Genomic DNA, 15746 nt, shown 5'->3' with positions numbered 1-15746 from the left:
CTAATTTCCCAATTTATTTTGTTAAAATCAGTCTCTTTATTGTTTTCGATGTTGGGCACATCTGACGTTTTTCTTTGCATCACTTCTGTAGATGAACATTATTCTAAAAGGAATTGAATGGCTGAATGCATTGTATGGCTTTGAGGTTACACCTGGGTGCATGCACAATGCCAGTGAATGAGCTAATAGCTACCAGTTAATGAGTAACAGAATTAATTACTTGCACTGCCGGAATGCAGGAATTCAGTCATATATCAAATGAACAAACCTGCTGCTTGGTACCTAAGTCCCTAAATCTAATCACAAGCCTCTGGCTAAGGCTGTAGTTCCTGAAATCAAACTGTATGCAAAACAGAGAGCAAGAGTTGGTCCAAGAAGCTTGACTTCATCAACACCACCATACCTCTGGTAGGAAGTGACTATTGCACGTATCATTTTTTTATGCTCAAGTGGTATTGGCCGAAGAAAGTACTTCTCTCTGCTAAATGGAGCATCCTAAAAGGTAATCAAAACTCATGGCAGAAAAAAATGCAGGAAGTACCAAGATGAAAAGTGCTGTGGTAAAACATGAGAAACTCTCAGTTCCGTGCTGAAGACAAGGTCCATCTGAGCCACCTCCCGACCAGGTGCACCCTTGTGCTAAGCTTGCTCTCAGGTTTCTGGTAGGAGGGTGACACTGATCAATAATTTGTGGAGTGAGTGGTTTTTCCTCTCCTGACGCAAGCACGGCTCAGCAACCACCTGAAGTTGCTAAAAAAAAACAACACAAAAACAAACCCAAAGATCTGGGCCAGGAGAAATGCTGTTGTCATTGCAAAGATAAGGACTCATTGCTACTAATACATGACTGAATCTTATTGGCAAGTTCACGTGATCTAAATGGCTAAAGCAGATGTGTACATAACTGTGTTTGCCACCTTCACAAACTCAAGTAAATGTAGTATATTTTTAGAAAAAAACTCAACCCATCTTTCAGTAAATTCTCAAGTGGTAAAATAAATGTTTAAAAATGAATACTCTGTGTATGCTGTTCCTGTAAAATTCCTACAGGTCAATTCCGCTGCTCCTGTAAGTGACACTGGTTGTTGTATCGGGTGACTTAAATGTTTCTCTGACTACTGCTTGATCTGATTACACATTGCTGTTTTTGTGGTCATATTAAAGTGTCAGTGTATTAAATAGCAAGAAATTGTCGTAACCCCTCAGTTGTGCAACCAGTGTCTGCCCAGAAACCTGTGCCCATGTCTACTTTGTACACTGCCAGCAGCTGGGATCCAGGGGAGCACAGGGCACAGGCACCCACCCACCTCCTCAGAGCAGCGTGGGCATCCCCAGCTAATCGAGACACGTTCGCTGAGCTCCTGCCTCTTCTTTTTATTCACACAGAACTCCAACAGAAAATATGGATTCTGTTCTGCTTCCTGAGGACTTTTAGTTTTCATAATTGATCTGGCTAACATAGTGACGGGGCTTAAATTAGCAACCTATTAATAGGTCTGATGCATTTTCTGAGCGCAAACAGAGGTAACCAGTGCATTGATTTTCATGCTTAATTTCATCTAAAGTAAAATAGAACTCGTGGCATCTGTGTCTGCCTCTTACTCGGGTATCTCAGGAATCTGGAAAGTAATACAGCGCTGCTTCCTCTTGCGTGCAGTTTAGCACACACAGAAACCATGTACTTGCCTAACACCCCATTAAGAATTATTTAGCAGTGTTGGTGAGTTTAGCAGTGTTTTAGGGAAGCAGAAATGTGAGAAAACTCACCTGTTTGTGCTGAGCGTTTTGAGGTCAGAGCTGAGTGCTCACCTGCTGTTAAGCGAAGGCCTCATGAAGACTGAAGCTGTCACACTGTTGAGGTGGGGCTTTTGCGTGCTGTGCAACAGCACTGTGCTCAGCTTTGGAAGCCAGATGGCTGCTTGGGGCAGCTTCTACTGCCAGGCCCAAGGTAACCACCAGGAACAGCCTGGTGCTTTCAGTCTTGTTTTCAGGACTGACACAAGCTGGAAGGTGGAGTACAGCCTTGTTTGAGTGCTCAGGAAAGAAAGGGCAGCTTCACTGCCTTTCTTACACCCAGATGTCTTATGTCTGCTGAGCCTTATCAACTGTTTTCGTTCTGACAACAAATAGTCCTTAAAAAATAACAACTTAAATACATTTTTTCTCTTGGTTTCTATCACTTGTGTTGCCAGCTACGTTTGGCTGCTTTAAGTTTCTTTAAAAGGGATGTATGTTGGAGAGCCAGTATGAAAGGAGCAGAAAGCATAGCAGATATTTTTGCCATGGCTTACAGCCGTGTAAGAGACACTTCAGACAGTACTTGCAGCTTTAAAGCTGGATTGTTCCGTACCATGGGATCTGTAATGGATGAGGCATGTCTGCTTATAGCAATAGTGGATGTGTTCCTGAACTTGTGTGGTGCTGATGACACAGGGTTTGGGAAAGTGGAAGGCAAATTGGAAATGATTTTAAAAAATAGCGAGTATCTTAAGCCAAAATAAGTTGAGTCTACACTATCGTCTCAGCTGCTGAGGTGTTGATGACTTCATTTTGTCCTTGAGTTGCTTTGTTTTCAGTTGCTTGGCTTTGCTAGCCAGTTTTACCAGTGAGTGAGCACTATAAAAACACTTGTAGCAATTGATGCAGGGAAGAGGGTTTCAGTAGGAGAGAAGAAAAAAGCCCTCCTGAATACCCTATAATGGCCATAAAAAATATATATATGTATAAATTGAAAAAATATTCTAAATATCTCTATGCTATTTTCAACGTTAAGTATTCCACGTTGCAATTTCTGAGAACCTTTCATGTACATTGTTATAATTATTGTGGGAAGTAGGCACAGTCTCATAGCTGAAGACATTTGTAGGTCCCCACCTCAATGCCACCTTCTGCCCACGAGCGGCAGCAGCGATGCCCTTGTGGGGCTGGAAGCTCCCAAAGCACAGGGTGGGCGTCCCCACACCATGCATACAGCACAGGTCAGAGGCACAGAGCTCGGTGGCTGTGCAGAGGGACCTGAGGTGAGTTCCCAGCTTGGGTGGGCGCTGTGAGAGCGCTGCTTCAGGTGTGGAGGCTTCCTCACACCCAGGGCACTGCAGCTGCCCTCACTGCTCTTCCCTTCCATAGCACCAACGGCCGGGCTTGGATTGGAGATCAGGTCAGGACTGAGCAGTGCAGCCCCCTGCCAGAATGCTGCCCTTCAGTGGACTAACAGCACAACGACAGGCTGCTCAGTGGGGCTCTGAGCCTCCTTGGACACACGCAGGAGCTGTCGTTCTCTTCTAAGTCCGATGAACAGTGCCGTAATGAGTAAGACATTGTGTTGTTTATGAAAATACAATATACAGTTTATTGATTTGTTGTTGCTGTTGTTTATTGCCACGATTTGTCTTTTTTTTCCCCCAAAAGTCTATTTCACACACTATGTATAGAGCAGAGAAAAGTTGGTACCTCACTATATGACAAAACAACTGTAGTTGTTTTTTTAAGAAAAGGAGGAGAACGAAGGACAGGCAAGATTTTGATTGATTCTGACAGTTCAGCAGAAGCACGTTACAACTTGCAACAGAGCAGTATCAACTCTACAGAAGAAATCACGATGGCATTCCTTATTGCTGAAATAAAATGCCAATGCTACCGAAACCCATAGAATGCCTGCACCTTGCAATCCAAGATACCGTGGAGCATGTGTATGTGTGTATGTGCGTGTACTTGTAAACAGGGATCTTCCTTAGCTTCCGTGTGCTTTTATGGAGACTTGATCACTCTGTGGTTTGCCAGAAGTAGCCACGAGGCAGTTTAATCCTGTTTGGTGTTGCAAGACTGCCGCAGAGAGGATTTCTGATGCTCCAGCAACGTGATGGACTTCTCAGAATTCTCCAGGTTTCGGAGCAGAGTCTCTAACCTTCTTTTGATCTTCTTCTGATCCTCAATAGCACATCCAATGACAACGGACTGAAATTTCTGATCGATGGGTCCCGCCGGCACGTCAGACGTGCACGCACCATAAAGTGACAGTAAGCGGATTTTGGCATCTTCCAAATCATCCAGGAGCTTGTTGACGATTTCATCGATCATCTTGGTGGCGTGCAGGAGGGACTCCTGCTGCTGGGCGTTCCGGATGGTTTCGACGGAAACCTCCACAGTGAGCGTTCGGCCCATCAGGCGGTTGGCAGTCAGGTTAAGTTCTTCTCTCTCACCTAAAGCGAAAGCAGAAGGTATCCTACGTTATTGGCTAACGTCTTCCAGTGCCAATTACATCACCGAGACAAGCACAGTGCTGCCATTTTCCAACACGGATGTTTGTTGTTTCTTTTTTTTTAAGAAGCCACAATCAGTGAGATTTCCAGGGGCCAGAGTTTTTAAATCTATCTGCCTGAGTCCCACCCATGTCACAGAGGCTGTGTCTTTTGTGCTGAAATTAGGTTGTAAGCTTTATGAAAGGTAGAAGCAATGTATTTTCCGATGCTGATACAGTATTTGCTCTGTCACATTAAAGCAAAGCATCATATCAGCAAGCATTAACCATGATGAAAGCAGGCACGTGAGGGACGGACCCTCAATGCCACTGTGAGGAAGAGCATAAAATACAGCACCATGAAAGACCACAGACGGAAGAGTATTTTGCCTACCAGATGCAGTTAGGGGCCATTAACAAAAAGGAAAAGGGGACCTCAGAGTGAGGCACGGCCCTTCGGTATCCTCAGCCAGCTCCAGCATGGTGCCTTTAGCACTGGAGCAGCTCCCCTTGCTCTTCTGTTTTTAGGGCAGTCAGAAGGGGATGGCAAAGCAGCTTCTCACCTTCACTGATGTGCCTCATGTCCTGGCTGTTCTGTATGTTGTGGATCATTTCTAGCAGGGTTTCTTTTTCTTGTTCCATAGCAGATGCTGCGTCACGGAAAGCCTCTACCCTGGGCATAGTTAAACCAAACAAAGTCTTTCAATATTAGAACAAAGGATCTTTAGGATCTGCCAGGATTTTTAACTGAAAAAAAAATATCAATAAAAGAACCCCACTGCAAGTGCAATCAGCTCGCAAATATCTGTGGTCCAGGCTCTCTGACTCCATGACCTCCTCCTATATAAGAACTTCATTTTTCAAGACACAACATAATTTAAAAAATGAACAAATGAGCCAATAAATAAAAAACAACCAGCAATTACAATCTTAAATAATTTGTTTTACCAATAGCACTGTTGCATCCTACTGCACAGCCAGTCCGAGTATTCAGCCCAGCTACACCCATCCCTGCATCCTGGCTCCACACAAAACTGTGGATTGCCATCGGCTCTCAGCCGAGAGTGAGGCCCCTCTGCCCCAGGTCCTGGGCTCTGCTCCCATAGATCTTCCAGGGAAGGAGCACTACCACCCAGCTCCAGGCCCCACGGACTGTCAAACCCAAGGATGGCTTTGAAACCCTACAGCTCCTTTGTGAGGAACCACAGGGAGAGAGGAATGGGAGAGACAGGCAAGGTGAGCGTGTTCTGTTGCCTTTATGGGGCTGTCCTGCCAAGCGCCTGCATTCACGTCACTGTGGTTTGCTTCTCTCCATAAGAGATGCAGCAAACTGGCAGGAGGCTCTGTGACTCACAGAGGATGAAGCTCCATTCTGGTCAGCTCCTATTTCTGGGCTTGCAGGAAAGCACGCAGTTGAGCCATCCTGAAATCAAACCCTTTCCCTGCACGACTCACTGTGCTGAAACTGACACGTGGCACAGTGCTGCCAAGGGGACGGACACAAGGCACCACTGTGCCATGAGCTGTTCAGCCAGAGAGCTGCCCAGCTGTGTGCTGTGGAACTGCCACTCTTCACCATGCACAGTGCAACAGTCTGGTCTCCAGCATATGACAGTACTATACGAGAAGCTTGGGTCTCCATCCGTAACCCATGGCTTGTTCCCTGCCACAGCTTTTAGGAGAGGGCTTTTGCTCAGAGCGATGTCACTCAGAGCAGCACAAGGACAACAGCTGCCTAGGAGAGCAGGGCCAGGGGAGGCACCTTCCTGACTGCACCTGCAGAACAAAGTTGGGCGCTTGCAGAGACTCCCAGAGGTCCAAGCAAAACATCACACGAGCCTGGCCAACGGCTTGGGCTGCTTTCAACACAGCTCAGAGACCTCGATGCTACAAACAGCCAGGAAATGCAGCCAGCCTGACACGTTTGTTAAGTCTAGACAGAAAGCAGAAGCAAGCCAAAGCACTGGTAATCCAGTTCATTCCTCTTCCTTGCTTTACAGTGCTCTTCGCTGGCCATTTGCTTGACAAGCACTTCTCTTTCCTCCTAGCCTCGCTAACTCAATTGCTGGGCACCAGTGAGCCATGCTCCTCTCAGCACCACAGCTGGGCACGGCCACAGGATGGCGACGGTCCCGGTGCTCCTTCCCCACGGGCTGGCAGGCAGCAGGGGTCATGGGAAAGGAGGTGCTGGAAAGAGGAAGGAGGCAGGTGGGGCCAGGAACTCACAGCCTTCAATTCTCACACCTCACACACGCTGAGCTCATGGAATGGCTCTGTTTTACAAAATCTTTAAGCTGAGTTACCCAGTGAAAGCACACGCTTCAGGCCCTCCCTTTCATGTTAATGTGAGGAGGAATGGGAAAAGTTAATGCAATGCAAATTCTTGCCAAGGGCAAATATTCTTAATTGTTATTTTGGATGGGTTAGTAAGAGTAATAAGGCAGGTGGAGTCACTTCATACTTCAGATGTCAGCGCTTTATAATTTAGGAAGTCTAGCTATAATTTCATACATGCCTCACCGTGCCTTTTTAAAAAAATAGCACTGTCGCAGCTTGGAAAGTCCATTTTGGTCCCCAGAAAGCTTAAAATTAGAAGTGCAGAATTTCACTTTTAACAGCATTTTTACATCAAATCAGGTCTGGCACTGTCCTGACTTAAAAAGCAAAGGTCTGCCCTCATTGAGCTCTGCTGGGCCCTACGAGCAGTGTGAAAGCAGCCCAGCAGCACACGCTCTGACTGGGATTATTTCCAAAGTGAGTGCCTAAAATAATGCTGCTTGCAAGATCAAGGTATCAGTTCAAGGCCTACAAAGCCAGATTGTCAGAGACAACGACTGAGTACCAAAAAAAATTACCAATCACACCTCTGATTGACGTAAGTTTATAACGAAATCTTGAGAACTGATTTATTTGCGATAACGACTTCCTGGGAATTATTCTAACCACTCTGCAGAGTGCCCCTGGGATTTTCATGTTTTAGTGTTTGCATCCACGAATAGCAGCCCCACACACACCTGCTCTGTAACCAAGCACATCCCAAAGGAAGGAACAGGACCGCAGCATCTCACAGCTTCCCCTCTCCCATGTCCAAAAATGCCCAGTTTGACCAATTGCTAGCAGAACGCCAGGCCTGGAGAACCCTACAAAACAACCTCAGCTTTGACAGACCTGCAGAGCCCAGCACTTTGATCCCCACCTGGCTCCCAGCACCACTGCTGAGGAAATCACAGAATCACAGAATGGCCAGGTTGGAAGGGACCTGAAGGATCACGAAGCTCCACCCCCCCCTGCCACATGCAGGGCCACCAACCTCTCCATTTAACACTGGACCAGGCTGCCCAGGGCCCCATCCCATCTGGCCTTGAACACCTCCAGGGACGGGGCATCCACAGCCTCTCTGGGCAGCCTGTTCCAGCGCCTCACCACTCTCTCTATAAAGAGCTTCCCCCTGACATCCAACCTAAATCTTCCCTCCCTCAACTTCAAACCATTTCCCCTTGTCCTGCTGTTATCTACCCTTCCAAAGAGTTGATTCCCTTTCTGTTTATAGGCTCCCTTTATAACCACCCAGCAGCACCAGAGGAGCAGGCCATGAGAACCTGTGAGGATTCACTCAGAAACATGCAGGGGTGGCTTCTGGAGTTGAGCCATGAATCTGAGAAATGCACTCAGAGGACAGGAGAAAAGGACTGAGAAAGGCATAGATGTAGCTATGGGGAGATGGAGCCCAAGAAGGACAGGACTGCTTGAGGAACCAGCAGCCTGGGTAGGCAGAAAGACAGGTAGGGATACGTGCTGAGGAGATGCTGGGCAGGCTTCATCAAGGCAATGGTTTGAGTTCCTACCACCAGATATTTCAGTGAATGACTTTCTTAAAAAAAAAAAAAAAAGAGAGAGAGGAAGAAAGAAAATAAATCACCATATGTCAATACAATCTGAACTGGCAATATATATCTCTGCCCACAGAGAAGGGGGCCAGGAAAGGTCACAAGGGGGTATCAGATTGACAGACAGGATTACACACCCTGTCACATCAGCGGCCATTTCTGTGGCCTCCTGCACTGCCCCTACCCAGCCAGCTCTCCTGGCAGCAGGCCACAGTGCCTAAGGCAGACCCTGCTCCCGGCAGCCTCCTCTCCTCGTAGAAGGCTCTCAGGTCTGTGCATTACCGTGGTGAGTGCAGCAGTATGGGCTTCTTTCTGCTGGGTGAAAAAATCCAATCACATTCTTACTGGAGTGTATCTGTTGCTTTGAGCATTAGCTCAGTATTCCATGGATCATCTGAGACTAAAAGAACCATTCTTCGCTTCTGACTTCCCTTGGTCTGAGAGCGATGAGATGTTCCACGCCGTTCTTCCCTGCATGCCATGGACATGAGCAGAGCATTCCCCGGAGGAACAGGTGGGCCGACCCGTGCTTTGTTCCGCGAGCAGAAACGTGATATCCGCTTTCCTGGGACAGCTGCAATAACGCATCAGCCATGGGCTTGCAGAAATAGCGCGCTGCAGCTCGCTTGCTGGAGGTGGAGGTGCATTTCCAAAAGGAATCAGGAACGCTCAGCAAGGCCTCGGCTTTTTTTCCTGAAACAGAGCTCAGCCAAAGTGCCAAGGCCAAGTGGGACCCTGCAGCCCGCTGTCCTCAGCTGCTCCTGCTGGGCCGGGGTTCATGAAAATGAGCAGTGGGAAAAGGGCTAATCCAGCAGAGAAGAGAACAAAAGGTACAAGAAGTTATAAAGGGAAAGAAAGAAAACAAAAGCAGGTGTCTGTGTTTGTGCATCGTTAGACCTGGAACTGCACGTCCATTTAACATGGCCATCGGAACACAGTGACTCATAAACAGAGAGCCGCTTCCAACGGCTGTGAGATCCCTTGGCACCGCACAGCAAGCTGGGGCAGCGGCACGTCCTGAGCCTTCAGCAACACCTGCAGTGCCCCTCTGCTGCAGCAGGGGCCCAAACCTGGGCACCACCCAGCAGCAGCTCCCGGAGGTGCCTCAAATACTGGCAGGAACTGCAAGGCCCCAAGGAGCCGTGCACCCCTATGGCAGTGTGCTGGCGGGTACCAGCCCAAGGCAGCCCATCATAGCCCTGGGGGAGGCAGGGAAGGGAGGGCAGTTTGGAACAGCTCTTCCCAAAGGGATGCGGGCTGCTGAGGCCCAGCCAGCCTTAGGTCACCTCACGGCCAAGTCCTTCATGCAGCCCCTCAACAACTCCGTGGTGTGCTATGGCAGTTCCCACTGGTGACATTCACAAGTCGCATCCCACAGGGCTGCAGCTCAGCCACACCATCTGCAGCCCGAGCAATCTTCCTCCTGACATTCAAATGGCTTTAAAGTGAAGCGCCCTCACTACTCACACACAGGAAAACCAAAACTTGGCTGACTTCTTTAATCAGAGCACCTTGCCTCTATTCTGCCATCATTCCACACTTAAATATGCCTCTCTGAAAGGCCCACGGCAAGCAGGAGGGTTTCATTTTGGCCCTCATTTCTGGCTAACCAAACTGTCTGCTTTGTGTCAGAGTTGCTCAGCACATTTAAAACCCACTTTTGCATACTGTCCTGCTTATCGAGCACAGCATTTTGTAATTACACACTGCCGCACTCCATCTGGATGCCAGCAGTGAGACTTGTTTGCAGGCAGTGACTTTGTTTAGTCAAATCCAGAGAAGCCTGAGAAGAGCTGCGAGGAGATTGGATCGGTGAAAGGATAACAGGCTGCTCCGCGGAGCTGCCTGCTGAATAATGCAAAGCGATGCAGGCAGAAAGGGAAAAACCCAGCTCTCACGGGGCTCTGTAATTACAGAAAGACCTGGAAGCATCCCGAGTGGCTCTGAGAGCCGATCAATGCAACGCGGGCTGTGTGGGACTGCTGCGTGATCCGCGGCGCCCACCTCACCCGGGCAGTGGTGAAACACGGGCTGTATCCGGAGCTACTAAAAAATACAACCGCGCACGGAGTGCAGCGCCGTCTGTATCACAGCTGAAGGTTTCGGAGTGGCAGACGTCAGTGCGGGCAGCACGGCGCGCACACGAAGGGTTTGGAAGCGCGGAAGCTCGCCGTGCTCGGTGCCCGGGCTGAGCGAGGCACGAGCGTTACCGCACTCCTTTACCTCCGAGCTCCCGGCACCTTCCCACAGAGCAGCGGCCTGCCGTTAAACCCGTCGGGTCGGGAAAATCCGTTTCTCGCACAAAAACGCCGCTTTCCACGCATCCGCGCGCACGGCCCCGGGCGGCGGGCAGCCCCTCCCGGCAGCGGGGCATCCCGCCGGGCCCGGCCGATATCTCCTTCCCTCCCTCCCGGACCCGCGATCCCCGCCGCTCCGGCCCCACCTGAGCTCCAGCTGGTCCAGGTTCTCGAGCAGGCGGCTGGAGCGGTCCGCCATGGAGGTGGAGCGGTAGAATCGGCCTCGGAGCTGCCCGGCGCACGGCTGCTGCTGCTGCTGCTGCGGCGCGCCCTCGCTCGCCTTGGCGCTGATCTTAGCCTGGGCCATAGCGCTCGCCCGCTGCCGGCGGCGGCGGCCGCTCCCTCCCCGCGTCCCGCAGGCGGCGGCGGCGGCCGAATGCCGGCGTCCCGCTCATGGCCAAAGAAGGAGCCCGCCCGCCGCCTGCCCCCGCGGCACCCCGCCTCCGCGCCCCGCCTCGCGGCGCGGCCCGCTGGGCACCGTGGTCCGGCCCCGCGTCCCGGGGAAAGGCCGCCCCGTGTCCCGCCCGCGTTGACGCCCCGGGGTCGCCGCGCCGGTCATCCACGGCAGGCCGCCGAGCTCCCGCAGCGCGTCCCCCAGTACTGTGCCCGCCCGGCCTCAGCGCCCCGCAGCCCTCCTGACAGCCGCACCGCGTCGGCGCCGGCGTCGTTCTTGCTCTCTTGCTGAAACCGGAACAAAGGAAATGGCCGTTATAGAATCATGGACTGGTTTGGGTTGGAAGGGACCTCAGAGCCCACCCGGTGCCACCCCTCTACCGTGGGCAGGGCTGCCTCCCACCAGCTCGGCTGCCCGGCCCATCCAGCCTGGCCCTGAGCGCCTCCAGACATGGGGCACCACAGCTCTGCGCGGCTGTGCCACTGCCTCACCGCCCTTCAAGAATTTACTCCTAATATCTAAGCTAAACCTCCTCTCTTTTAATTTTAAACTGTTCGCCCCTGTCCTGTCACTACTGGACCATGAAAAACTCGGTCTCCCTCCCATTTATAATTTCCCCGTAAATACTGAAAGGCTGCAGTGAGGTCTTCCAGACCCTTCTCTGTATTGAACACACCCTGCTCCCTCAGCCTTTCTTTATTGGGGATGTGCTCCAGCCCTCTGATGATCTTCATGGCCTCCTCTGGACCTGCTCCAACAGCTTCATGTCTGTCTTGTGCTATTAGTACAAGGACTGCAGAAAACTTGGAGGAGGCAAATCAGCCTGTAAGCAGAGCCAGAACTGGCATTCTTACAACCATGGTTCTTCAGATGACCCCACATACAGCACCGTGGTGCTGACTGTAGGAGACCCTGACTCACTGCAAGCAGCAGTTCTAACCACTGCAGTCTAGACAATACAAAGGCTTATGTTGGAAATTGTTTCTGTTCTCTCTCAATCCCTAACAAAATTAACTGCACATTTAATGGCAGGAAACACAGTGGAACCACAGTCAGTAATGACGTTGGTGGAAGATCACATATCTCTTCTCCAAGTGGAGCAGTACTTTCCATTGCAGGAGCTTAGGAAGCAGCTCCCACAGAAACCCCTTGTTCCTCGAGTTTCAGCAATTGAAGGCACACGCAGGCTTTGCTTGCCTTTGTTGTGACTGTTTAAAAAAGAATTTGCTTATCTCCAACTCCAGGTTTGAGCAAATTCTGCATGGCTCCAGCAGCCCAATTTTTGGCAGCCAGCTGCGAGGCATTGAGTTGCGCAGAGATATTGCTTTGTGCTCCTGTCTTGCTGTGAATCCAAATAGCTGTTTTCTCAGGCTTGTCCATTCAGAGTGCTATCATGTCCCAAGCCCTCTCATTAAATTAATTGCCCGAGTTTCTTTGTTCTACGTAGATGGATAAGAGAGGCTCCTTGCCTGTGAGCTTGTGTGAACAACCTCAAGTGAACTGCTCCAGCCATCTGACAACAGTGTGTAGAAAAGATTAATACCACTTCCCAACCCAAACACAAAACACAGAAAGCCTTTGTAGCCATGACACAATTTGCAATCATTTTTTCCTAGGATCCTGCTATTGTTTCTATGCCAATGTATTACATATCAGTCAGGCTGTATTTAAAAAGTAAAAATCAAGTAACTGGCAGCTGGATGGTTATGAACACTTTTTCTTTGCAGGTAGGAGCTGTAACAAAATCCAGGCACAGAACGCTTCTTAGCTGTGTACAAAAGCACCCCATGTGACCTATCCTCTGATGGCAAAACTTTTACCCTGGGAGTGATAACAGCACAATGGAACCAAAATGCACATTAAAAGCAAAAAAGTTTTGTTTTCCTGGCAAAACTCACGATGACTGTGCAGCCTAGAGTGCATTCCCATTTAGAAACTAGCAAGGACTGTGGAAACTCTTTTTCCTGCCCTGGAGAGATGTCCCTTTTTCTCCTTAGGTGCTGTGTTTCTTGGTGAGATATAGAAAAGGGTCAGTTGTCACCGCTCTTCCAGAACTGTAGGTGGCTGGGAAGAAGGCAGGGGTCAGTCTATGAGGAAAGGGAGGTGGCCCACAGCTGAATTGTGGCAAGAAGTGTGGCAACACACAAGGCAGCAATCAGATCCTGCAGGGCCTGAGGAAGGAGGAGGGGCCCTCACACACCTGAAGCCAAGCACAGATTTCATGCTCCTCATTGTGTGTAATGAAGGCGATGGCCAGGTCAGGGCTGCTTCATGCTGATGTTCCTCTGTCCCTGTCTAATCCACAGCTGTGTGTGTGACTGGCCTGCACAGCCCAGCCCCATAGGCACTGGGGAGGGGTCTGCAAGAAGGTGTGCACCTCACACTGAAGTAGCAGCTCTCGTTTGAACCTACAGCATCGTGAAAAGTACACATCACTGCCGAAACAAAGCAATACATAGAGGGTTTTCATTCACGCAAACAAGATCTGTTAAGGCAGCAGAAAGAGCAGCTTTCCTGGGCTTCAGACACCTGATCTATGGAAGTCCAGAGGCAGTGTAATGATCCACGCCAAAAGCAGCAGCAGCCCATTCCAACATTGCCTTATTCCAGACCTGATACATACCTTGTCACATACCTGAACACTTACATATGAGCTGTCATGGAAGAGGATCAAAGAGAAAGTCCACACCCATGGAAATGCCACGACAGATCCTTTTCCTCCCTTCAGATGCAGGACCTTCATCTGAAGAAGCTTCTTTATGCACAGGTGTTATGGAAACACAACAGTTCCCATACACACCATAGGGGTGCTGCCACAGCTTTGGCCAGCCAGCCAAAGTTAGCTTGGAGCACAGGAAACAAGATGAGCCAACATGTGCTTTTAAGGTACATCTTCAATCCAAATATGTACTGCCTTGTTACAGGAGGCTGGCCCCTCACTTAGCACCTGCTCAACCTGCTACTGTGCCTCCTGCTGTTGCTTCCAATGCTAATTAAAGCTAGCTTGTGTTTGCCTGTACGCACAGTCATTTCACTGCACAGGCAAGCCCTACGGTCCCAAGCTTGTCAGAAGTCTGAGGGAGGTCCCCTATCTCAGCTGGTATGACCATTTCAGGGCAAGCAGCATTTTGTTCTCATGGAGAGGAACACAGCTCAAAGAGCCAGCCAATTCTGTGCAGCCACAGATGCTAGGTATGTTTTCAACAGAGCTCTGAGCAAAACACAGACTGAGCAACTCCCAGAAGATACACTACTGCAGTCTGAGAAAATAAACTTCCACAGATTTAGAAAAAGAACTTCAAATTTAACATTCTGTACACGCATAGCTTTGCCATCTGAATGCACACCTCCTTTATCTTATCACTTACCTTAAATTTTGACTGACTTATCCCAATTTTTATAATATCTTGGGCAATATCATTTGACCCAGAAAATTCATGAATTAGAATTTCTAGAGGAAAGTTGTGGAAAGTTAGAAACGTTAAAGAAATATGCAGATGAAGACTTTATTGAAGCTACTTAGCTGGAAAGAATTGCCAGAATGCATCCTAGCGTTAATGCCAACCAATTCCTCTAAATTAATTTTGAAACAATTCGTCATCCATCCTCACCTCCTCCCAATTTACAGCAGTCACTGTAAACACCGCTAGGGCAGCGTAAGCAGATGATAGAACACTTCCTTTTAAGAAAGACGGCAGCGTAACTTCATACCTCTTTAAAACTTCACCATATTTGGTAAAGATTTGGTAAAGGTTTGCATTCTGTGAGTGCTATCGGAACAGCAGAGGTCATTTCTGTGCATCTTGAGGAGCAACGAAAATCAAGTCATCACCCAAAGACATGCCACTACTACCTATACACAGCAAGTAGCTTATAGTAAGCTAATCTCATCCCTTCATATTCTTGTACTTATTATTAAGCTCTACAGAAGCAACCAGGCAGGCATGAAGTTCAAGGCTACAGCATGTTACAGCTCCAATTTATTTCATATCTGAATTTGTCTCTGAATACAAGCAAAATAGAGGTATTCCTTCAGCTGAAAGGATAAGGCCATAAAGCAACAACATGAAACCTTCGTACGTTGACTGTACTAAACCTTGAGAGACTATGAGTTTTGTTGTACTTATTTTTTAGTTTTGCACAAACTTAGTTTTGCATGCACTAAGCAGAAGAGCATTAAAATGGGCTGTTAGTGGTTGCCAGGTAGAGATGAGCTTTTCTCCTCATTATAGATAAATAAAAAAAGCATCAGATGATTACTTTTCAGTAACAAAGGGTGAACTTAAACATAAGCATAGAAACAAATTCTCTTAAAAAGAGCAAGAACAAAGGGATGCTGGGCAAGCTTCTTGTAATATACAAGTTGTGCTTGTAAACGCAGACAGATCTCGCAGAATACCCAGGGCAAACCTCAGAGTTCAGCCAGTTGAACAAGATTTCCCAGACAGAAACATTAAATTCTGAAACACAAATGTTTACAAGACACGTATTTCAGCTGAAGAACAAGGTGCAGTACCATGAGAAGCTGGTGACTAACAAGTCACACGTCTGTACATGCAGGCTTTTAAGAATCCTCATTTTCTCTGTTCTTCTGGAAACAGCAGTTACCAGAGGCCTGTAACGGCAGAAAACTTTGCAAAGAAAAATTTCAGAGTATGAGTCTCAAAGAAAATAAGGACAGATTTCAAGACAGGTAATGCTGTATACTGCTCCTGCTGTAAGAAGAACACAGACCAGAACCCTAGCTGGTTTGTTAGCGCCACAGAAGTAGAGGCTGGGATTTGCTACTTGTTTCAGTAAGCAGATGAGGAGGCCGGTACATCAGGTCTGACTTTAATAACTACAGCTCTGAGAATAGAGAATCTATGTGCACACAACTTTTTTAATGCAATTTATTAAGTCAAGGCTCATCAGGTAAAATCAACCTTAAA

General features: G+C 48.6%; 1 protein-coding gene across 1 annotated transcript; it reads right to left on the bottom strand.

Moving 5' to 3' along the window:
• Positions 1 to 3322: 3322 nt before the first annotated feature.
• Positions 3323 to 10749, bottom strand: BAG2 (BAG cochaperone 2). Its single transcript, XM_042877257.1, has 3 exons — positions 10568 to 10749; positions 4801 to 4910; positions 3323 to 4199 (listed from the first exon to the last, which is right to left on the bottom strand). Exons 1-3 carry the CDS (start codon positions 10726 to 10728, stop codon positions 3799 to 3801), a joined length of 672 nt encoding a protein of 223 aa, XP_042733191.1. The 5' UTR covers positions 10729 to 10749; the 3' UTR covers positions 3323 to 3798.
• Between the last annotated feature and the right edge of the window lie 4997 nt (positions 10750 to 15746).

The sequence above is a fragment of the Lagopus leucura genome, unplaced genomic scaffold, assembly GCF_019238085.1.
Source record: "Lagopus leucura isolate 7727_CA_CO unplaced genomic scaffold, USGS_WTPT01 Super-Scaffold_73, whole genome shotgun sequence".
Lineage (NCBI taxonomy): Eukaryota > Metazoa > Chordata > Aves > Galliformes > Phasianidae > Lagopus > Lagopus leucura.
This window is presented reverse-complemented; position numbering and strand designations above follow the sequence as displayed.

Coding starts and splice junctions, on each gene's coding strand:
- BAG2 (XM_042877257.1), bottom strand. CDS start 10,728: ATGGCCCAGGCTAAGATCAGCGCCAAGGCGAGCGAGGGCGCGCCGCAG. Junction 4,911..10,567: donor CTGGACCAGCTGGAGCTCAG/GTGGGGCCGGAG, acceptor AACTATGCCCAG/GGTAGAGGCTTTCCGTGACG. Junction 4,200..4,800: donor CATGAGGCACATCAGTGAAG/GTGAGAAGCTGC, acceptor CTTTCGCTTTAG/GTGAGAGAGAAGAACTTAAC.